Consider the following 24,387-nt stretch of genomic DNA (forward strand, 5'->3'; position numbering starts at 1 on the left):
TTCAAGAAAATCATGAAATAAAAACCAATTTTTAGATACCAAAATAATTAGTTGCAATAGTAACTAAATTAGACACCATGTTAGAAACTAAACAAAAATTTGGTTTCTAAATTAATTTCTATTATTGTTAAATAGTTTCTAAATCAGTATCTAATTAGCAACCAAGGTTTTAGAGACCAAATTTAGAAATTAAATAATTGGTAGTTAAAATCTTGATTGCTAATTAGATACCAATTTAGAAACTATTTAACATTAATATAAACTAATTTAAAAACTATTTTTTTTTACTTTGTAATTTAGTTACTATTGTAACTAATTATTTTGATCTCTAAAAATTGATTTTTATTTTATGATTTTCTTGTAATATATTAATAAAATCGGCTCATAACCTCATAACTCATAAGACTAAAAGCTTCACAACCAGTTATTTTAATCGGCTCATAATCTCACAATCTCAAAATCTCAAACTTAAGTTAATGAGACTAAGACACTTTCACAACCAGCTAGCTGCTGCCAATGAGATCGTTCCATAACCTTACAATAATATTAAAATAATATTAAAAGGCAAGTACGTGGTAATGGAAACATCAAAAAGCATTATTTATTAAACAATGTCAATTTGGTTGCCCTATTCTTTATGTGTGGGTCATCTTCTTCCTAAGGAGGCGTGGACACTTTTTTCATAACCAATAACCAGCTTAAGCAACCCAAAAAAAGTGCTATTTTAGAAAGTTTGTATAACTCGTTAATGCCAGTAAAAAAGATGAAATTAAAGGGGCGAAAAGCAAAAGTAGAGAGAGTTAATAGTTTAAGTTGGAGGTGTCAGTGGAATCATTTATGGCGACAGTAGGACAACGAAGTGGAACTGTCTGTGTTGCTGTAAAAGCAAATTTCACTTCAAACCAAACCAAACCAAGCTCACCAACCAAATGCCATAGGTCTAAATCTTTCAACATTTTCGTACAAACCCATAATGCAACTATTTCTTACCAAATATTGTCTATATCTACTGCTCTCCACCTTACACATATACATACACAAATCATATCTCAAAAACATCATAATTTTAACTTCCTACAAGGTAAGGATCAAAATTCTTCATAATCATTATGTTTCTTTATTAAATAAGAGGTCAAACACAACAAATTTGAAACTAGGTAAACACAAGCAAGAGTTAAGATGAAGACAAGGCTTGATTTCAGCCCAAAAATTCTGCTATTAAATCTAATATGAAGATTCAATATATAACTATTTTGAGTACAAAAAGGAGTACCAACGAAGGATACCAAAGATAGATTCTAATAATTGTTTCCAAGTTTGTCAGAAATCAGAATATTTAATACAAAAATTCGTATATTCACTCCTATATTTTATAAGTTCCATTATCCTTCCATCTTCCAAAGAGTAGTTTTCTAAGATTTTGATTCTCTCGTTCAATTTTTCACAACATTTTTTTGTGTTTATCTTCTAAAAGTTCTTCCTGTTATTACAATATATTTTTATTTTTTTTATCAATAATAAACAAATAAATAATAGAGATATTTCAAAAATATCTAAACTACAGAACATCCTAAAACATCAACTCCATAAACTTAAAACACAGAGATTATAAACAAGAAATCTAGCAAATTCTTACACTATTTATCTAATATTTTTTGATAAATTTGTTTCAGACACCAGTGAAAAACTAGTTAAAAATGTTACAAGTTGGTTAAAAGATCATGAATCTTATCTACTCACCTTCAATCATTAATTCTGCTTTTCATAAAGGAGGTTTAGTTGAGCATGCAGGACTAGAACTCCTTAGACAAATAAAAGGAAAAGGAAAAGTGATAGCTAGTTGCAAGTATAAGAACTAAAAGAGAGAAAGAAAAAAAAAACTAATTTGAACAAAATTAAAAATGATTTAGAAAAGAAAGTAAGAATTACACTCTGTAATTTTCTCTTTTATTGTATAGAAACAGTAATGAAATTAAACACACATGCATGCATCCATATTAAGGGAGAAGCCATGGATGAAGTGTGATGAAAATATCCAAAAATTGATAATCAACAACAACAGTGCACTTATTATGAACAGAAGGAAAATAAACACAAGGTAGTTAATTAACTAATCCTGTTTCTTCAACTCCTTGTAAAACCTCTTGATGAACTCTTCCGCCGCCTTATCCACCTGGTGGTCGTTGTCTTGGTCGGAATCTCGCAGAGGGAACGGCGAGTCCGTCACCCTCAGTTGCCGCACCTTGGGGCTCGGCCCGAACCCTGGCAGCGCAGGGGACGCGGCCGTCTCGACCTTAACGTCGTTGTTCAGCATCTCCAGCACCGCCTTCACGGCGTTAACCGTCACGGCGTCGTCGTCCTGCGTGGGGGGCGCGTGGACGCAGGCGAAGAAGTGGCGGTGGCGCTTGCCGATTGCTGGGAAGGAGAAGGCGTTGGGCGTGTTGCTGCAGCTGAACTCGTACTCCCTCGGGGCGGAGAATTGAGCGTGCGAGTCGTGGGAGGCGCCGTGGTGGTGGTGGTGGTGGTGGGACATTAGGTTTGCAATGGCTTTTCCGGCGAGCTTGCTGCGGCGCTTTAGCATGACATTGAGGTCCATGATGAGCTTGCCCTTGAATATGCCTTTTCTCATCATGAAGAACATGACACGTGCCATGTCCCACACTTTCTTGGCTACTATCGGTGCCTTGCTCTCCATTTCTATAGGTTTCATTTGAATGTTTAAGATGAGAAATTTGTTTGTGTTGTTTGAAATAATTTGAGAGAGAAGAGAAGAAATGGTTTGAGAGAAGAAAAGAAATGGTTTGAGAGAAGAGGGTAGGGGGAAGGGTATATATAGTGGGGGAGGAATAGAGGGAAGAAGGAAAACGTGGAGGTAAAATGGTGATATTGTAGAGAGAGTTAAGAATTAGAAAGAGGAATGGGTGCATGCATGTTTAGTGTTACTTTATGTTAATTATATTTGGAGGGTATAATTATTGGAGGGAAGGTGTTATGCTTTAAGAGAAGAGAGGACGAAAGGAGTACTATGGAGTGGAACCTTTTTAGGTATACAAAGTCCCACATGGTACACCCTCTATCCTACACAACCTCTTCACGTTTCCCATCTTCTTTTTTCAACCATAAATATCTTTATCTAAAATCCTACTTTCAAAAATTGGATAACCTTAAGACACCAATTTACACTAAGATGTCCCATTATGTAAATTTAAATTTTAAATTGGTTGTTGATATGTCGATAATCTTGTATTAATTCATATTTATTTGAAATTATATTGTGTTAGAGTTATAAATTGGTTTAGAATATTTGAAGGGAGATGTTTTTTTTTTTTTGTGAAGGTAGCATATAACTATATAAAGGGGAGGAGTTTGTCGAGTACGAGGACTTCTGCCAGATTTCTAGAAGTTAAGGACTTTATCTTTGACACAAATTACATCATGAAGAATGTTGATTGATACAATTGTCACTAAGAACAATCTCTTTAGCTCTGACATCATTTAGTTATGTGACTGTTGACTCCTATGCAGTTTGGAATAGGAGACGGTAAATCACCTCTTCTTTAAGTGTAAAGTTTCATTTTAACATTTTGTTCAGGATTGGAAGTTTTGTTGTGTTTTAGTGCAGGTTTATGATTTTTGTTCTTTTTCGCATGTCTCTATTGAGTATCATGGTTCTCGGTTGACTTGGCTTATTTTAGTTTGTTGGTAATTATTCCTTTCAGAAGAAGGAGAAGGTTGTACGGTGATTTTTATATGGGATTTCTTGTGTTTTTGTGAAAGTTTTTTCTGTTTGTTTTTTTTGGATAGAAGGTTATTAGACTTAATGGAGAGATGTTGTATTTTTACTCTGATGTGATCATGTTTGTATCTCTTTAGTCATTTTTATAAGGTTTGTATTGTTGATTTATAAAGTCGGTTAGAATTCCAGTTGGTTAGGTGTTATATAGTTTGGTATGAACATTTACAAAGATTGAAATATCCTGAAGTATTTTTTTTTTCTGATAAAAAAATTATAAACTATTTTTTTACGTTATACAATTATATATCAAATCAACATTTTCTTTCTAAAATTATTTTATTTTAACAAAAAAATATTCATCGCTTCATCTGTAATACGGTACAAGGTTCTACCATATCACTACTTTATCTTTATCTATCTCATCAATATTTGTTTATTTATTAATCATGCTGGAATTCGTTTCATCAATTCACCTTTTTTTAGTATTTTGTGTTGCAATCTAACATTGTTTCTTTCAAAAACCCCTTCTAAAATAATTATTACCAATTATTTAAATACACAATGATATTGCTAATGCTAATTTCTCCACACACAAAATACCAAAAAACAATCAGTTTTGCTGTTTTTTTGCTTAAGATAGAAGGATGAATTTTTCAAAATGAATAAAAAATTATATCCTTGGAAAAAAAATTAGGGTTAAAGAAGGGCACAGCCACCCAAAGTTAATTGCTATTACAATCAATCATTGGGTCTTAATTATGCAAATGAAATGATTGAAAATGACGTTAAAATGGAACAAAAATTTCATCTCCTGAAGTGAGATTAACAGTGAGTCATAAAAGTTTGACTTGTGTACCTGACTTTGTTAATCATAGAGTTGCTTTGGAAAAAAAGTCAAGAACAAAAATCAAAGCATATGAGGTTGTTAAACATGTTTCCAAGATATATGTAAAATGTAAGGATGCTCATGGATTGGCTTCTCAAATATCCAATCCAAATCTAATCTAAATTCAAAAATTTGTATCAAATTTTATATCTAAATTTATATTATTTTAAAAAATAATTTTTAATTTTTAATATTTGGATTAAATTTTAAATTTATATTTTTATAAATCTACATAATATTAAAAAATTATTAGTATAATATAATTTAAAATTTATCTTTTTATTCTTTTTGTGTGATAAAAGTTAATTATTTTTTTTAATATTAGGCTTATATTTTTAATTATTTATTAATTTCAATATTTTATTGTAATTTAACATTTTTATGTTTGTGTATTTATTATTTATTTAATATATTTTTATAAGTAAGTTTGATTTTAGGAGAGATTTTTTAATCTGATTTTCTTGTAATGAATGATGAAACTAAAAATCATATTTAAATAAAATATGGTCTTGTTAGCCGTTGTTATTTTATGTAGTTACATTAGCTGAAGAGGATTTTGATAGAATATCTTCAGATGTTATTGGTTTTCTTAATGAGATACAAGATGATATAGTTTTCTTAAATCTTATAAGTTAGGTTCAACGTCTTCTTTGTTTAATTTTTTTTTTAGTAGATTGGAACACTTCTCAAATATTTCATATTTATTTATTTATTGTCGATAAAAAAATGGGATTATAGTAGATTAGAACAGTAAAAAAATAGAACAATTTACTCTAATTAGATTTTTTTGTCCTCTCCTAATCACTCCTAATAAAATGTTAAAGAAGTGTTTTGTGAAGTTTTGAACATAGAAACTTGGCTGCATGAGATTGTTTTCATGGCATGGTCTTTAGTTGAAAGAATATATCATTTGGTTTCTGCTATTCATTTTCACAATTTTAACACAATTCGAGCTGTTGGATGATGGTTCGGTTTGGTGCATCAATGTGTTGAAATGGAACTCAAGGTTATGAGCAATGGTTTTTGGGTTCAGTCCATACCTAACAAGATCACATGTAGAATAAAATTATATATCTAATGTTATAACAGCCAAGTTAACAAAGGAAGTTACGAGGTTATGGAATATTTTGTGAGAATTAGTAAACATAATTATTTAATAACTTCTCTCTGAATTGAAGCTAGGTAGTTTTAGAATATCTTTCTTCCTATGAGTTGGTAACTCCTTAGATAACTATTTTTATTTTTATCAGAATAAAAAATAATTAAGAATATTTCAAATATATCTCAATCCTTATACAGAACACCAATTTCATCTCTCTACACTTCAAACATCACAAAAATTTTAGGATGTATCTCCTAAAAAGCACTATCATACCCTCCTCTCATCTCCACTCTTCAAGATTTTCTCTAGTATCGGTATGACCATGTCAATACCAATACCAACAAAGATTCTAACAAAAAAAGAACTGGACAAAAGTCTTTTCACCCTACAAAAAGAACAGCAACAATCCCTCTATTCGAGGTTTAAAGGGAACTAATTCTCTTAATTGAGGGATTAAGGGAACTTTTTCGTCCTCACAAACAACGCTAATGTTCCGACTTCAAATCTGTTGAGATAACATCATTAGGATTAAAGTTGATTTTTGGTCTTCTAATTCTCTTATCTAATACTCATTAATGTAAATTTGTGCATGATTCGACATAAATTTACGTTGGATATTATATGTGACCTAACTTGATGTCTTCCAAATTCACATCGATCTCTTATCTAAAATAATTAGTCCTAAACATAGAATGTAAAACTCTCTTTCATATATACTAATATTAATGTGATTTTATGATTATCACTATCATTAAGTAGAGTAACCATCAACAACATATTATTATTCAACCTTAATCATGGTACACAAAGGACAAATGATATTTATTTTACTCTCACCTTATCATGTTATTGTTTTATATCCTTGTACCACATCATATTATAAAGCAGCAAATGAGTCCTAATGTTTCAGGTGTACCTCTGCCTGTATTGATCCCATGAACCGAGAATTAACTGTAGGAAGTGAGATTTGCTGCTTTAAAAATGTTGCATTCAGATAATATGTGTACCAAATACTTTCATCCTGAATCTCAAAGAATTTTAGACCAAAGCAAAGGGCCCCTTTGCTAATGCGTTAAAATTACACGATCAATAATTAAACCTTTGTTAGTTTGTCATATTAAAAGGATCCAAAACTTAAATCTTATTTAAAATGAGTTAATATACTATTTTCAGACCATTTATAAAAAAATCATATTTACACTGTTATGTAATTATTATGATTAGGATAATTTTAAAATAATATTTATTTTTAAGAGGGAATGTAACTCAATCGGTTAAAGGGGTGCATGAATTACGACAAAAAATTATTATAAAAGTTAATAAATTTATTTATTATTATGCATAATGGTTTATAATTAAATGATAATATAAATTATACGAATCTTTATTTTACTGTATTTGTTTATGTCTTTATTCACTTTATGTTTCGATCTTTCTTCAAGCTATAAAAATCATTATTAGCTTTTTTTCTTTTTAACAAACTTCTCCGTTACTTCCAAGCCACAGAATTTGTCTAGGGCAGGTTTTTGAAATGGGAGGCAAAGCTATACGTGATGCGTGTGTTTTGCCTTTAGACATACCTCAGGAACACGAAATCACGTTCAATTTGCAAGGAAAAGAAAAAAAAAACGTTTTTTTTTCACAAAACTGTAAAAAAAATTTCAAATTACGATTTTAGGTAATTACTTTTTTTACGAAAATTTATAAGTGGTACATCATCTGAACAATTTTAATATGAAAGTCTATATGACTTCAATAAAACAATGAGTTTTTTTTTTATTAGCAAAATAAAACAATGAAGATATTGTTGAAATCTCACATGTACTAGAGAGGAGTACATTTCATTATATATAAGTGGTACAAACTTCAATTCTATGAGTCGGTTTTATGAGATTGGATTAGGCTTAAAGTCCATTTCTTAATATGGTATCAGAGTTATTTAAAGTTTATCCTAACAAGTGTTTGTTGGGCCTATTGTGTCATCCATTATCAGACCACCCATAATATGTTATCACACGCACAAGTTGTCACTCTCAGCGTGTGAGAGTGACGACGTGAGGAGGTGTTGGAGATGGAAGTAGATTTCATTGTATAAATTAATGCATGAAGTGAATTTTATTGGAGAATGATATTGAAAAGAGTAGAATACATTACATTGAATAATTCAAACAAGAAAAACCACTGACCAAAAACAAGGCACAACCCTTGCAATTGAAAAAAAACGCAGACAAGAAGTCAAGTCATATGGACCAGCTTCCAAAAACCAGAATGCTGCAAGAGCTACCCAAAAAACCTTGGACTCATACATGAGAAGGCATGTTGGGTTTCAAATCTTTCCATGAAAACACAGGGCCATGTTCATCCCCTAAAACTCAGCAGTCACTAGTCAGTAGGAAAAATAATGATGGAAACAGGTAAATAATTAGTAAGAAGAATGGCTAATTGGCCATTGTGAGACCATTCATCTCTCTTGTGATAGCTGGAATGCAACTTGAACTTCTAGCAATCCCTCCTTTGCTTTGTCCTCCTTTGTCCCTTGGGTTGAAGGACTTGGCCCTTCTCCCTTCCATTTTGTTCTTCTTTAGCATCTCCTTCATGGCTTCTGCTTGGAACAGAACTGGGAAAGCCCTCCCATATTTGTTGAACCTCACACATGCACTCATGTGTGAACTCAATGCCTCTTCTTTCTTCCCACCATTTTTCTCCAACTCTTCCTTCACTGCCTCAGCACACAAACCACACACCCACTTCCCCAAGAACTTCTCACGCACACGCTCTATGTACTCAGGAGTACACTCCTCGCACATTCCACAGCACTCACACTTTGCATCCATAACCTCAGTTATAGCTGGAAGTGACAAATCAGTCCCTTCCTTGGTTAGCTCAAAAAACGAGATGTCTGAGACTGTTCTTTGAATGTGATCAGATGAATGCCTTGGAGGTTTGCACATGTTGTTGTTGATGTTGCTGTTCCTAGAGAATGAACAAGGCAAACACTCTCCATTGGGTGCCATATTGCTAGTTATTATTTGCTGAAGGATCTGTTTCAAGGGTTCAAGAATTGATATTCATATGCATATGCATGTACCTCAGCTGAGCTAGGTGGAACAGTCCTATTTATAGTGTTCTTGTTGTTTCTGAGAATCTGACATTGTAAACATGTGTGGATCTTAGAAACTCAAATGTCCGTTTCAGCGTCCGTGAACTTGCTAGATTTTTTCAAGAAAGATCTAGATCATTTAATGAGAGAAGGCAATGGTTGTTGTAGCTTTTCCAAATCTGAATATATATCTAAGGTGATGCATGTGTGTGCCATGTATTTTGCACGTATATATTTTACTTCCTGTGACTTTCCATGGTAGTTGTGACTGCTAGAATATATATGGTAATGAAATTTTCTGCAAGGTTCACGTGCACCATTTCTGTCTTTAACTTTAGCTGATATTACTAGGGCAACCCCATGCCTTTCTTTTTCCTGTTCTACAATATTTTTATTCATTTTCAATACAAATATATAAAAAATATTATTGAACATCTCACGTCGATTAAATTAGATATTAGAATATTTCATTCTTTATAAAGGGGGGTAAATCTTATCTTAAAATTCGATTATATGAGGTTGAGTTAGTCTTAAAATTCACTTTTTAACATAGTATCAGAGTCATACACAAGCTGTCATTCTCGACATGATGAGAGTAGGTTGTCGTTTTCACATCGAGATTAAGTTAATCTTAAAATCTCCTTTAATATTTATATATATATATATAAGAAGAGGATGTCACACTTATAAATGAAGAAACCATACAAAAATATTGTATAACCAATCCAGTTTTCTATCTGCTTATTTGTTTGGAAGAGCTAAAGTTTCCAAAATTAATCTTCACACAAGAAGAAAAACTCCCCCTTTGCATTAGAATATGTTTCAAATATCTCTATCATATGAGCATAGAGTGAGAAAGTTGGTTGGCATTAATAAAAAGTTATTGCTTTGAGCAAAACGATTGGATGTTGTAATCAAACAGAAGCACAGGTGAGGAGCAATACAGCTTGTGGGGCATTCACATGGTGGCATGGTAAAACCACACATATTTGCCTAAACTTTATGCTTTTGTGTTGAACAATTACATCTAGCTATGTATGTCACACAAGCCTTATTGCACAAACATTAGCTTTTTATTATTTCACGAGGGGTTGGAAAGGAGGAAGGAAAGCCATTGGTTTCGGTTAGATATAAAAAAAAGTTGCAGTCAGTGTCTGATATAGTGTCTGGCTGTATGCGCCTGAAACATTATATGACTTGTGACAGATACTAATGGAAATGTAGTTGTGGTTCAAAAACATCAAGGAAACCACTAGTAATGTCCTCATCATAATATTGATTGTGAATTAGAAAGATAATTTTTTTTGAAAAATGTTACACAACTGCAAATAGAAATGCACTAATTTATAATTATAATTTGACTAATATAATTTAAAGTTGTTCAGTACAAAATTGTTTTGTCTAATTTGGTTCATGATTCTCAATATATCATCACTATTTTTTAAGACCTGCAGAACTTGTAAGTTAATTTATTAGATTAATCTTTTATTAATTTTTCAAAATTTTATATAAAACTAGTTTTAATTAATGAAAACGTTTATTATTCTTTTCTTCTTTTAAAACTCTTTATGAAAAATGTATCCAAATATTTTTAAATTTAATTGTTTTTAACTTTAAAAAGGAAATTAGTCATCTATTTATCAATGTTTTTAAAAAAAAAATTATATATATATATATATATATATATAAATGTATGCGTCGAAACAATCAAATCCATATTGTTCACTTGATCCAAGACTTAATATCTTTAAGAAATTAAGACCAAATGGAGATAATCAAGTTTGTTTAATAATTGTAAATTGCGTGTATGACCCGAATATTAAGAGTTTTCACATGCAAATCGTAGGTTACAAGAATGAGTAACATAAAACGGAGCTGAATAAGTAAATAAGCAAGCATAAGCTAACACATTAGTCGTCGTCTTTACATGCAATCCAAGTCTTGGTAGCAAATACAGCAAAACAGAAAACAAAATAAGTCTTAGAAGAGTGTTGCATCTGTAACACCTTGATTTCTATTCCCTAAATATCATAATATCTTATATCAAACGAAAGACCAGTTCATAAACATAAAGCAAATACAATGAGCATTCTCCTCTTCATTCAGCACCTTCCAAGCCACTACCCTTTCATATGAGATGGGTCGCCCCATGCTTGAGAGACAAATACCACCTTGAAGGCAAGCAAAACCCTGTCAAAATAGAACGAAAGGAATTCATTAGAAACCACAATAAAGCTTGGAAATGCTGCTACTTCTATTTTCTGCTCACAATTCAGGAGATGAGGGAGGAAAGTAAGGGAAAGCCCAGTCAAAAAAGACTTCATCATTGGCTTAACAAGAGATTGCAGCATAGTTACGGATAGAACTAAGGGCATGTCACGCGTCTAAAAGCAAAACGCTAATCAATAACAAGCCTGGTCTCAGTGAAACTAATGCATGTTTAATTCGCAGACCTGTTGAATAATTTGGGGAAACTCTGAGCACAGAATCTTTCGGCCATGATCATCGAATATCTTCTCCAATGTTATATCTTGTAAAGCAACTAAGGTGGTCTCCAGCATGTCAAGCCCTGCCTGGTTGGCGAAAGTGAACACAGGTAATGCCTGCAACAAGTTTAACGAAAGTGCTTTTCAAACTAGTAGAAGGGGTATATTAATTAGGGTATATATAGTAGACTTGCAAATCGGACAGGAAAACCAATTTATACTAGAGGAAAAGGAAAAAAATATGCATAATTCACTACAACTTCAAAAACAACCAGAAGTGTTGATAGTTCCTTGGAGCACTAGAACTTCAAAAGTAACAACTACCGATAGTTTATTCAAAAATCTTGTGTAATTCCTAGAAGCTACCAGATACAAAATGGTCTAATGCTACATGCAAAAATGAACACAGAATACGAGCAAAGCACTACAACTCCAATAATTGAACATTCTTTGACCCCCTCATGTCAGAAATATCAGGCACTCGGAGTCCAAGTCCAACTGAGTTGAACCATGTAGACAACGAAAATACATGACACTGAGAATAGATGCATGTATTTTGACATTGAAATAAATTGGGGACATACCTTTATAGTACAGCATAATATTGCATCTGAGTGATGCCACAAGGACTTGAGCAAAGATTCGTTCCCTTCGTTATTGGATTTAAGTAGCTCCACACCCAAGTAGCACCTACATAATAAATAGTTAAACAGGTGAGTCTGAATTGCAATGCTCTCCTGAAATATCAGTCGTAGCCAAAAAAATTAACTAATAAGAAGCATTTGAATTAATATTTTTGTTGATCTGATACAAGAATTAACTAAAAGCATTGACTAGCAGGCAACAGTTGTAATGTAACTACAACAGTATGTCAAGATTTGGTGTCATAGTCCGTTCTATAGAACTCGGCCTATCTTTGCTGACAAGTTGTGTAGAAGATTCCTTTTCCAAGTGGAAAAGTTGTAGGCGAAACTGTTTGAATACAATAGGTGGCTATTAGAAAAAGGAATATCACTAAATGTAGGTATAACACCAAAGTGATCTATCATCCCCAAGACAACATTGAAGAACAATGGTTTCACATGTCAAAAGGAAATCATGCAAGATATGCAAACCAGTACTATGGCTAAAGACACCAGCCTCAATTGCCGGAATGTGGAGGGAAATAACACAAGTAAAGAATAGTATACCCACCTATAACTATTGCAGATCCAGCGAGCTAGTGTTTGCGCTTCAGGGGTACCCAGTGGTGTTCTAAGCCCAGCTTGTGAACTTAAATGAGAAGGAGAAAGTGCTAATGCTACCCTTTGGACAGATGATATAATGCTCCGAACATATTGTCGTGCCATTGATGCTACATGATCTTGCATATGACTTTCAAAGGCAAATTCAAATGCTATGGTCATCACAGATCTCATAGAACCAGAATTTCCAGCATAATCATTTGATGCTCTGTTTCCAGTTGGGCCAACGTCAAGAGCAGATGTCAGGTCTAGTGTGCGATTTGGGTTGGATGCTTCCTGCAAAAAAATTAAATTGCAGTAACCAAAAGAACGTTGTGTAAAGGTAAATACCAAATTCCAAAATAATATATACTGCTTTGAGAATAACTAAGGCTAACCTTTGCAGAATCAAGAGGAATGATGCGAAATCCAGAAGGTAGAAGAGGGGCATCATCAGCAAAGGATGCATCAATTGGAGCAAATATAAGTTCTGCACAGGTTCCAACAGCATTCTCATCCATTCCACTGCACAGCTATCAAAACAAAACAAAACAAACGAACTATAAGAAAGTAAACACAAGCACATATATGATAGAAACCAAAATGACGGTGGTTGGCAAGATAGAAAACCTATCATTCAGTAGCCTCAAGAGTTCAAATAAGAATGAGCTAAAGCAAATTACTCGTTCTACTAAATGATTTCAAAAGACCAAGGAATAGCAATACACTTTCATCATCAGAAATTGGGGGAATGGGCAGAGAGCACCCATATCTTCATTTGCTTTAAGATATAGGAAACGTGAATAACAATATACTGAGTTATATAAAGGGTGCAACTTATAAAAATGTCAGTACTAAAAGCAACAAGTCAACAGACAACTTTGAATTTTGATTTGGGACATGCATGCAACTCAAACATTGCAAACTTAAAAAAATAGTAGCAGAGCAATGTCAAGCTATATTTAGGCAGGAGTATTATACAATGATTGTATTCATAACAAATAATTCAAAATTGTACAAACAGAAAAATTGAAGTGAAGTGTGAATTCAAGTGATACGAGTAGTAGTGCATACTCAGGCAGCTTAAAAGTTCATATAATTATTTCTGCATGTTAGCACCACATCAAGCAAGACATATTATCCCCGACCCAGAGAAGCATAGAGAAATCAATACAAGGGAAAAACTTACTTGCAAAAGAAACACTTCTCGGGGCATTATTGCATCTTCAGGAGAATGTGCAATTCCTTCCAACTTAATAACTTCAAGGAACTAGAACAGATAGGCTAGAGAAGTTAGAACTTGCACAATTTCTACATTCATAATACATACATTCAGTGTTCGTTACCAATTTACTACCTCCTCATGCTCGATGGTGTGGGCTAGAGGAAGAATAACTTGACCCCCATAGTTTCCAACTCGAGATCCTGGTAAGCCACAAGGACCAACTTTAATGGCAGCGGCTGAATAAGCATCCATGCTGTTGTCTGCCCATTCTGATCTATGCTCCCGTAGGAACCTCAGTAGTATGGCTGGAGGCACATTCTGCACAAATATTTATAAAATGTCAGAATTAAAATGTAGAAGTAGCAATGTCTCTACACGATTTTTTGTTAAGAATAACTGCAGGCCAAACGAATAAATAATCATTGATTACTAACTAATTACAATAGAAACAAGGCATGTAGAGCAGTTGCACATTAGAAAGGTCAGCCACAATCAAACAACTCTTTCCGGGTCTCATATTCCCGTTGGATGGGAAATGTTTAAATACCGAGAGAATTGGTAGTCATTGTTAGTCACTTGTATTCCATGATTCTTCATCAATTAAACATGAGCTAACTGCCCATACAATTAACAATATGCTGCCAACTCAATAAAAACTATGTTCAAAATAAAATAAGAGCCTTATCAATATCTTCTTTTAAAATTTCTATTGCAATAAAAGACAAATTGGTTCACTAGATAAGTTATTTTCTAATTTAAGAAAATTCGATGAAATTTGACAGCATCCTTACCTGTAACAGCATTGATGCTTTGGCACACAACACTGCATTGCTGATAGATGGAAATCCATTGGCAAAGGAAAGATTCAAACCCATTAATTTGTCAGGTGATGAATTCACTAGAACTGTAACATCATCAACACCATCATTGCCGATCATTGACCATCCCTCATCAGTGAACCCATTGATCGCCTCGTTGAAGCCACTGCCAGGAAATGGATGTGAGATTCTAAAATTAGAAGCACTGAGATTCAACAAAAATCAAAGCCACAGTTAAATATGTTAACCGGCTGAGTCTCTGGCCTAGTGCTCGAAGAGCTGCAGGTCGTCTTCCCCACCCACTGACATTAGACTGAGAAACTTCATGTGAAATCTGCCTTAGTTGACGTAGTGCCTTGTAGAAAAAACGAGAATTGTAAATAAGCGATAACCTTTAGTAAACAACTAAACCCCTTAATTCATGCTATTCTTAAAATAATAAATATTTTCCAATTTATAGAATTATAAATTATATTGAAATAAGACGGAAAATAACAAATTATTGAACTGTTGTATGATTGTATCCTCATCAGCAATGAAATAAAAAACATACCACCATAGTTGTCTTCTGAGCCAACACTGTTGATGATTCATACAGTGGTCGCAGTACTTCAGGAACACTCCATGGCTAACACAGAATCATGCAAAAGTTACTTTCGTCAAATAAAGATTATTAATGCCACTGATTGGAATTCATATACCTCCAAATCCATGTGATCAACAATGTGAATGATAGAACCTCCTCCCTCACATGGTCTTATTAGGTACCCACTAGGAAGCATCTCTGCTCGAACAAAATGCTGCACGGGAGGCATGGTTGGACCATTTTGTGTATTTTTAAGAGACCTCTCACATATCTGAAGCAGGGAAGCATTATAAGAATGATGTAGATGTCACAGGAGAATCAGAGAATTGTAATATAAATGTAGGACTAGGCATTGCACACGAGAGATATTAATTATTAGCTACAATATTTAATCAAACATGAACTTCGAGAGTTCAATAGAGTCACTTACCACTAGGCTCCCATCTTCTAAAACAGAAGTGTAGCGCAACAACCAGAAGTCACGGGCAGGTGCCAACGTGGTTGGTGCATATAGCTGATCATCAAACACGCAAAAAAGATTTAGTCTGTTTGTCACACCGTCATCATTCAATCATACACGTATAGTTACTTTACCTGCATATAAAGCAGCTCTATGGTTCCACCATTTGCTGTGGGCAGCACATTCAGAACATCCACAGCTCGGCAATCACGAAACCATGAAGGCCGATCTTTGAGGATTTCTGCAACCTGGAAAACATATAGTTGATCATGCCCTCTATGAATACAAGCAAGAAATTAATGAGAAGACAATAAATTCGGATTACTGACCCTTGTGGGTTCTAAACCGACAAGGCCGCAGGCTCTTGCTGCCACACCAGTGCAACCATGAGAAATAGCAACGATTCCAATGGAATCCGGACCAGGCTGCACATATAACAAAGAATTATGGAAAAAAAATATTTTATAAATGTTGTTCAAGCTAGCATTTTCCAAAAGCAGAAGATAAACCCTTATCTGAAAAAAAAAAAAAATTGTCAGAATGTGACGTCTCTCAAATATGTTAATTTCGTCATTATTTAACCACTATGCTAATGCCTCATTTCACTGAAAGGATTCAAAAAATAAAACAACTACTTGATCAACCAATATTAAGAGTTATTATTAGATCACCTTCATTCCAGGCATTTGGACCCACTCAACAGCAGTCCCAGTAGCCTTCGAAAGAAACTCTGCTAAAGTCTCTTCTGCAATGGACATAAGCCTGGGAAAAATGACAAATCATTCCATAAGTCCACAAGCCAACTTTTTACAGACAACAATGACAGAAAGGGACCCAAGCCCATTAATCATTATCCCACTAACCCTGCAGGACTTGCATCCCTAGGGGGATGCTGGGTTGTTAAACTGCGTTGACCACTAGTCACCGCCGATTCACAGCTCGTATCTTTGGTTGGAAGCGCAGTCTGCAGAGAGAACACCATTTCAACTCAATTAAATTGCACGCAAGAATAACTAAAGGGCAGAAGCAGAACAATTTACCACAAGACTAAGTTGCTAAAATCACTACAAAGATAAATGAATAAACTTTTTTTTTAAAAAGGACGCAGTTGAGAGAAGTGATACATTCTGAGTGTGTTGGCGAAAGTAGCCATTTTCGTAAACCAACTGAGACACCTGCTTCTGCAACCTATCATTCTCCTCCATGAGAAGCTTGTTCATGGCTGTGAGCTTCCTATTTACAGCTTGCAACCGCGAGGCCTCTTTTCTCTGCTTCTCTCTACACCTGAAATCCACAACAAACACAACGCATTGAAGAGAACACCGAATAATAAGAGAACTGAGCTAAGAATCCAAGAACCAAAAGAACCAAGTAGGCAAGTCCACCTTCTGTTCTGAAACCAAACTTTGATTTGCTTAGGCTCAATGTTGGAGAGAATAGGGCACTCACGAATGAGCTGCTGGCGGCGAATGGAACTGGGTTTTGGGCAGTCATGATAAAGCCTCTCGAGGGCTTCAACCTGCTCAGGCGTGTAACGGACATATTTCCCGTTATCCAATCCTGGTTTACCATCCTTGCAGGACATTGCCATACCTACACAACTCTACCACCCACACCCACAACCAAACTCAACAACAATTTCGATTGCTCTAAACAGAGCTATCTACCTTACTTCCCTCACTAACACACCCACAAAACATCAAATCCTTCAAGATCAGACCCTCAGACACCAACCTCATACTACGAACAACAACGATCTGATTCCCACCAACACAGCTCCTCCACATAAAACTACAAAAAACGAGCAGAAATTTATTTTTCAACCGATTCGATTCTCAAACCAGAGCATCCACCGAAGCTTGTTGCGCTGTCTCAAGCAGCCTCAGAACGAGCCAAAACGACGCCGCTTCACCGATCTTCATCCTTGGAAGCCCAACACACAACCTTTCTGCATATACAATCCAATCGAACCGAATTCAAGCTGATCTCTGGACCGTAGCTAGAAAGCTACCAAACAACCGCCATTGAGAGAGGCAAAAAGGACACAGAAGGCATGATTTCTTCACTTCCCTTACTTTCTTGAGGTGATTCTGAAGCACTGTGAAATTGCGGTGTGAACTGAGATGAACACTATTTATTTTTCTTGTGTGTTTTTGTTGGGAGATTAAAGAGCAGAAACCCTAGGATGTGCTAGGTGAAATAGCAGGCTTTTGCTTTTTGGGAGATGTTGTTGTTGCTTCCTCAATTCATGTGTTTCACAGATTTGCTCCGCTGTGATTCTTTTCATTGGTTCTTTCACTTTCGGTTCAAAATGTAATGGAGCACCCTCCTTTTTCTTATTTCTATATTAATTAATTCATTAATTAATCATTTTCAAAACTGCACTGAACTGCGTATCAATTTACCAAATTCTCCTTTTTTTTCCAGCGCCTCCTCTGACACCTCCGCTTTCGAACGCAGGCCCCGCCGCTCGCATATCATTGTCTGCACAATCTCATAATTACCCCCACCCATTTTTCTAAACAATTTTCTATTTTTTTACATTTTTTTTTATTTCGTACATGTAGATAAAATCGTAGAATGATAAAAAATTAATAAATAATTAGACATAAAACATCTTTAAACTGATGAAAAGAAGATTCTACCTTTGATTTGCTCTTCATGTGATTGGTTTGGGAGTAGATATGGACAAACAAAGAAAACCAGTTGAACAGAGAACCATAGATCTGTTACTGAAACTGATTAGAGGCCCCACGGGCATAATCGTAAAATGCTTCTTTTTGCCTCTTAAATATTGTGTATGTGAAGGATAAGTTTGTTGGATATATGTATATGTATTCTATATTTTATATTTTAAATATTATACATATTTTTTATCTCATATTTTAAAAATTATACATGTTTCGACCTCAAGTCTGTTGGACAGAGTATCACTAGGGTTAATCACCACATGCGAGTTATTGTCAGCTTTGGAGGTTGGTGTTCCGTCACGGTTTTGTTCTTAAAAGGCCCCTCAAAAGGTGAAGGGAGTATATAAATTGTCATTGACCTCGATTTTTGAGCGATATGGGACTATATTGGCATACGAGAACAAGTCCCCAGTCAAGGTCTAAGGGGGGAATGGATGCCCGTAGTTGAGGGGCGAAGGAGCCTATTCGGTCTCACGGTGGACGTTAATGTTCCGACCTCAAGTTTGTTGGACAGCATAGCTATGGTCAATCACCGCATCTGAGATATTGTCCGCTTTAAAGGTCAGTGCTCCGTCACAGTTTTGTCCTTAAAAAACGTCTCGAAGAATAAAGGGAGGAGAAAGTATATAAACTACCCTTAACCTCGATTCCTGAACGATATGAGACTATATTGACATACGGAACGGTACTATATTGACATACGGAAGGGTACGAAAGTATATGATGTGTGAATGTAAGGGTTCTGTGATACATAGATGATGTGTGAATGTGAAAGCCATGATTTTCCATTAAAAAAAGAGAGTAATTCATTGAAAGTGATTAGATGGGAAAGAAAAAGTGAGAATTATTTGTAACTTTGAATTTAATTTTAATTTTGTGGGGACAATAGTGTGAAAGAGAAATATGGTGTGTAATGAGTGGTGATAATGGCAAATGGGTAAAAAAGAGGAAACAGAGGGGTTTTTCGAAAGGGTAAAATGGGAATTGTGAGTCTTAAAATACACAAAAGCATGGGAGGAGGAAGTTTGCGTAGAAGTGGAGTGGGTCACACAGGACACCATCATGACCTTTTTGCATGCGTCTTCATTTTAATATTAATATTCTTATTTTTAAATAAATAAAAAATTATTATTTATTATTATTACTTTTTTAATTAGATGGTGGCAGCGTCATGTATTGGTATTCGTAGCGTATAGATAGAAGGTGTACGAGTGCAGTGGTTGAAATGATTGGTGACTGTGACTGATACGACATGTGACATTGGAGGGAATGGTAAGTGTGTAAGAATACCAACAAAATATACTATTTTTGTATTATACTTTTCATCATTTTTATCTTTTAGTTTTACTTTTATTTTTGGAAGGTATCATTTCATTTCTAAATTAATCTTTTGATGTTATTCATTGTGTTTTTGGAGAAATTTATATTTTACTAGATTAAGTATCATCTCTTTTTTCCATCTAGTTTTCACATAAATGTCATGATGAAAGATAGAAGAGAAAGATTTTCTCAATGTTCAAAATAATATCATTATTTTTATTTTTTATTTTCTTCCACTTTTTCTAATTAATTCTCTTTGTTTCATAATGGGGATTAGAGATTTTTAGCACATACATTCAAGATAACAAAAATATATCATTTAACAACATTTTACTAAAGTAATTTCCTTTTTGATAAATATTTTTTTTTTAAATATTACTATGATAACTACATAATGAAAAGAAAATATATATATATATATATATTGCTGATAAAAAAAATGAAAAAATACTAGTTCATGATCTTATATAATATAATTTTAAAATTACTATCCAGTTATAATATTTATGGACATATGCACAAGTACTCTTTCCTTTTATTGGGTAAGAGAGTGATTGACTTAAAATAAATTCAAAAAATTATGTTTCGTTCAAAATAAAAACTAAATACTAAATTCTGAAAGACTTGAAGGGTTTGTCACTGATTTTTTTTCCTATTTATATATATAATAACTAATTTAGATAAGGAATTAATTTATATAAATAATTTTTTAACTGTTATTTGTATTTTATAAAAAAATTCATTTTTGTTTTTTTTTTAGATGATTATACTCTCTTTTTTACTTTTTCGGGTAAAATATCTTAGTGTTATTTATCTTCTTGTTTTATTTTGAAATAAAGAATTCGTCTACCTTATTTATCTTTATTTTTTTCTTTTGTAGTGTTGTTATTATTATTTGAAGAGTTAATAGGAGTTGTAATAAATTTATTTATTGTATAATTATTTTAATACATTTATTAACCGTTTTTAATAGTAATTTAAAGAGCATTTTTATACCATAATTAATAATGGTTTCATTAAAAGAAATATGGTATATATGATACCAAATTTTGTCATAAATGGATGTCCATGTAATATTGAGTACTTACAAAACATATTTATCTTGTTTTCTTAATATGTTTTTATTATATATTCCACAGTATTTTTGAAAATACAATTATGAATTTAACATTTTTATGTTCATTTGATAAAATTTTATCTTTCAATATTATTAGTCCTATAACTTTTAAATTCTAATTTTGTCAATCAATTTAAACTTTTTTTAATGAGTAGTAGTACTTGAATAAATGAAATGACTTTCGATCAATTGATTAAATTTGACAAAAAATATAAGATAATTTTTTTAAAAGAGAAACAAGTTTGTGTTATTTTCATTTAGAAAAACTGAAAATAAATTTAAAAAAGAGGAAAAGGTGTGTACAAATTTATCTCTTCCTTTCGAGAGGGAAGGTGGTACTTGTTTTACATAGGAAATATTTGTTAGATATTTACATGTTAAAACTGTTAAAACTGTGATAAATATATGGTGTTGGAATAATCAATTGTAAAATATAGTGATTTGATTTGCAGTTTAAAAGGTTAGATTTGTATATTACATAGGAAATGATGATGGCGGTGGAAGATTATGGAATAAAGAAAAACTTGATTTTTCATAACCACATAATTAAATATTATTAAAAAAAATATGAAATAAAAATTCATTTTTAAATATCAAAATAATTAGTTATAATAATTATTAAATTAAAAATTATTTTATAAATTAAAAAAAATTATTATTATTAAATAATTTATAAATTAACATTTAATTAGTTATTAAGATTTTAACTATCAATTATTTAATTTTTAATTTATACAATAAAAATTAATTTAAAAATTAAAATTTTTTTAATCTTTAAGATAATTTTTAATTTACTCACTATAATAATTAATTATTTTTTATTTTTAATTTTTATTTTATAATTTTTTTAAGTGTGTTTACTATCCATTAATTGATTACATTAATTATTGATTATGCATTATGCATCAATCAATGGAATAAATATTACACAATATTGATGTATTGTATGGTGTTTATATTATGTCCTAAAAACATTAAATAGATGGAATAGTGCATGGGAAATGTGATCCAAGTTATAAGCATGCATATGTATCAAATGAAAAAAAAAATATCAGTTTAATTTATAATTGAATATATTTGTGCATAATATATTTTCAAATGAACATTATAATTATATTACAAAATTATAATAAAAAAACTAGTTTCCTAATCAAAATAATTTTTTAAATCATTATAAAGTTTAAATATATTTTGTTTTACCATTGAAATTTTTTTACACACTTTAAAAGAATATCCTTGAAATATATTAGTCATCTCCATTATATTTAAAAATTTATACATTTTTAAGTTAAATTAATCTAACTCACTGCAATTTTTTATATAACTTTCTACTCAAATTTACTATTTTTTACAAATAAATTATTTATTTATACATAAAAGCTATTCGAATTAAAATATAACTTTTATTACAATCGATTTTCTAAAAATACAAATAATTTGATATTGCTGAGATATGAATGATTACTAAATAAAATAAATAACACTTAAATATTTATAATTATAAACAAAATAATTAAAAATATTTGTATATTAAATTTAAAAATATTATTTAATATTTAATATCTTAAAAGAGAAATGCAAAATTGAAAAAATTGAAGTAGTATCAAAGTAAAAGTAGAGAAATGCAAGATACTGAACAAGGTACACGAGACCGATATAAAAAATGCTGCTGAAACTCAAGTTCATAAGTATAAAATAAAATATCTTCAATGTATTGCATTCTTGGCTAATTATTTTATACAATTAAATAGTTAAATATTTTGTTGTAAAAGAAAGTTTTGTTTATAATTTTAATATACATTTACTAAACTAAAAAGATGAAATTTAATATAATATTTTAAAGAAATTTTAGAATATTCTAAAAGTCTATGATACAAGTTAAATATAGTAAATTAACTATAAGTGCTAGTAGTTATGATAATTTAATACAGTAACCCCAAACACTAATTACCTTTTTCTCAAGAAATTGTTCAAATGTTGTTATTTCTCTTAGATTTAGTTACTTTACTTCTTTTACATGAATTAGATTAAATATTTTAAGAGTTGGATATTTGTAACTTTAAGTAAAATAACAGTGCAATTATCATTTGAATATCTAAATGCTTCCTTATTTACTTTTAGCCGTGTAATTTTTTTTATTCTTTTATTTTGAGTTTTCTTTTTCACCGAAAGCTTGTAGGAGTACTCTTAAGAATTATTTACGCATAACTATATTGAAGAATCACGTGTTTATCTTTTAGTTTAAGATAAAGTTATCATATCTGAAGTTAATGATGACATTCAATAACACATGTAAGTACACAAATTTTACTCTCAATTTTTATGTAATATAATCAAAATATAGAAACGAAAATAAATATCAACAAAAGAATATCATATCAAGAAAATATAAAATAACAATTTTTCTAAAATCTAAAATTCCAATACATATTCGACATATAATAAATTGAGGTGATAATTTGAAAATAAAAAACAAACACCATTTTATTTAAATTCTTCTATGAAAAAGTATAAGCATTTTATTTTACTACGTTATAATTAAGGATATATCGGTTTGATTTAGTCAAGACAGACTAAAACCATTATAAAAAATAAAAAGTATTAAGTGATATATTCTTAATCATAGATTAAATTCTCATTCAGGTCCAATAACAAAAGCTCAAAATAATTATATAAATAAACACATATTTCAAGAATCAAGTGTCAGAATGTCTTTTACCGGTACCTCATCCAAGTCTAGAGATCACTTAGAGGAGTAGAGAGGTGAAAAATGCAGAATGAGAGTATTTGAGAGGAAAGAAGAAAAAAAATATCAACCTAAAATTAACCTAAAATTAAGGTAATCGTTCTTTTGGTTTCAACAAATGATAGATGTTATTTTTCGTTTTTATATTTTATTATATTTTAATGTTTTTGCATAAAGAATGCAATTGCTACTATTTCTTTTAAATTTCAAATTGATATTTTGGTGTTTTTGCATAAAGAATACTATTTATTTTAAATTTCAAATTGATTTGTAGAAGGAAGAAAGAAAGAAAGAAAGAAAAGAAAGAAAATAAAAGAAAGAAAGGAAAGAAAGAAAAGAAAAGAAAAGAAAGAAAGAAAGAAAGAAAAAAAAAAAAAAACACATGTTTTTCACACCAAATTTCACATATAAAATAAAATAACATTTATTTAAATTATTATTCAGGTTCAATAATAAAAGGCCTATGATAAATATATAAATAAACACAAATTTTAAGAATTAAACGTCAGAGTGTCTTTTGCAGGTACCTGCCCGAGTCTAAAGAGATCACATAGGCTAGGAGTAGAGTATTTGAGAGGAAAAAAAAAAAATATATTAATCTAAAAAGAAGGTAATCGTTATACTGGTTTCAACAAATGATAGATGTTATTATTAGTTCTTTATATTTTATTGTATTTTAGTGTTTTTTGCACAAAGAATGCAATTGCTACTATTTCTTTTAATTTTCAAATTGATATTTTGGTGATTTTGCATAAAGAATGCAACTGTTGCTATTTCTTTTAAATTTTAAATTGAGAGTTACATTTGTAGAAGAAAGAAAGAAATAACACATGTTTTTCACACCAAATTTCACATATTAAATAAAATAACATTTATTTTCAATCACTCTCTT

General features: G+C 31.7%; 3 protein-coding genes across 3 annotated transcripts; all 3 read right to left on the minus strand.

The window, feature by feature from the left end:
• Window positions 1-1,925: 1,925 nt before the first annotated feature.
• Window positions 1,926-2,844, minus strand: LOC137835923 (Avr9/Cf-9 rapidly elicited protein). Its single transcript, XM_068644681.2, has one exon. The coding sequence runs from the start codon at window positions 2,708-2,710 to the stop codon at window positions 2,111-2,113; it is 600 nt and encodes a 199-aa protein (XP_068500782.2). The 5' UTR covers window positions 2,711-2,844; the 3' UTR covers window positions 1,926-2,110.
• Window positions 2,845-7,820: 4,976 nt separating this feature from the next.
• LOC137835922 (uncharacterized) lies at window positions 7,821-8,824 on the minus strand. The gene has a single exon (XM_068644680.2). The coding sequence runs from the start codon at window positions 8,736-8,738 to the stop codon at window positions 8,163-8,165; it is 576 nt and encodes a 191-aa protein (XP_068500781.2). The 5' UTR covers window positions 8,739-8,824; the 3' UTR covers window positions 7,821-8,162.
• Window positions 8,825-10,684: 1,860 nt separating this feature from the next.
• Window positions 10,685-18,112, minus strand: LOC137835924 (homeobox-leucine zipper protein ATHB-15). The gene is made up of 18 exons (XM_068644682.2): window positions 17,008-18,112; window positions 16,747-16,906; window positions 16,486-16,586; window positions 16,294-16,384; window positions 15,952-16,047; window positions 15,757-15,870; window positions 15,593-15,676; window positions 15,278-15,433; window positions 15,130-15,204; window positions 14,825-14,931; window positions 14,550-14,742; window positions 13,891-14,076; window positions 13,723-13,803; window positions 12,932-13,066; window positions 12,505-12,830; window positions 11,895-12,000; window positions 11,278-11,427; window positions 10,685-11,014 (listed from the first exon to the last, which is right to left on the minus strand). Exons 1-18 carry the CDS (start codon window positions 17,211-17,213, stop codon window positions 10,868-10,870), a joined length of 2,514 nt encoding a protein of 837 aa, XP_068500783.1. The 5' UTR covers window positions 17,214-18,112; the 3' UTR covers window positions 10,685-10,867.
• Between the last annotated feature and the right edge of the window lie 6,275 nt (window positions 18,113-24,387).

Source organism: Phaseolus vulgaris, chromosome 5 (assembly GCF_051622355.1).
Source record: "Phaseolus vulgaris cultivar YP4 chromosome 5, ASM5162235v1, whole genome shotgun sequence".
In the NCBI taxonomy this organism is placed as follows: Eukaryota; Viridiplantae; Streptophyta; class Magnoliopsida; order Fabales; family Fabaceae; genus Phaseolus; species Phaseolus vulgaris.

Coding starts and splice junctions, on each gene's coding strand:
- LOC137835923 (XM_068644681.2), bottom strand. CDS start 2,710: ATGAAACCTATAGAAATGGAGAGCAAGGCACCGATAGTAGCCAAGAAA.
- LOC137835922 (XM_068644680.2), bottom strand. CDS start 8,738: ATGGCACCCAATGGAGAGTGTTTGCCTTGTTCATTCTCTAGGAACAGC.
- LOC137835924 (XM_068644682.2), bottom strand. CDS start 17,213: ATGGCAATGTCCTGCAAGGATGGTAAACCAGGATTGGATAACGGGAAA. Junction 15,871..15,951: donor TCGGTTTAGAACCCACAAGG/GTCAGTAATCCG, acceptor TATGTTTTCCAG/GTTGCAGAAATCCTCAAAGA. Junction 13,804..13,890: donor ACACCATCGAGCATGAGGAG/GTAGTAAATTGG, acceptor TATCTGTTCTAG/TTCCTTGAAGTTATTAAGTT.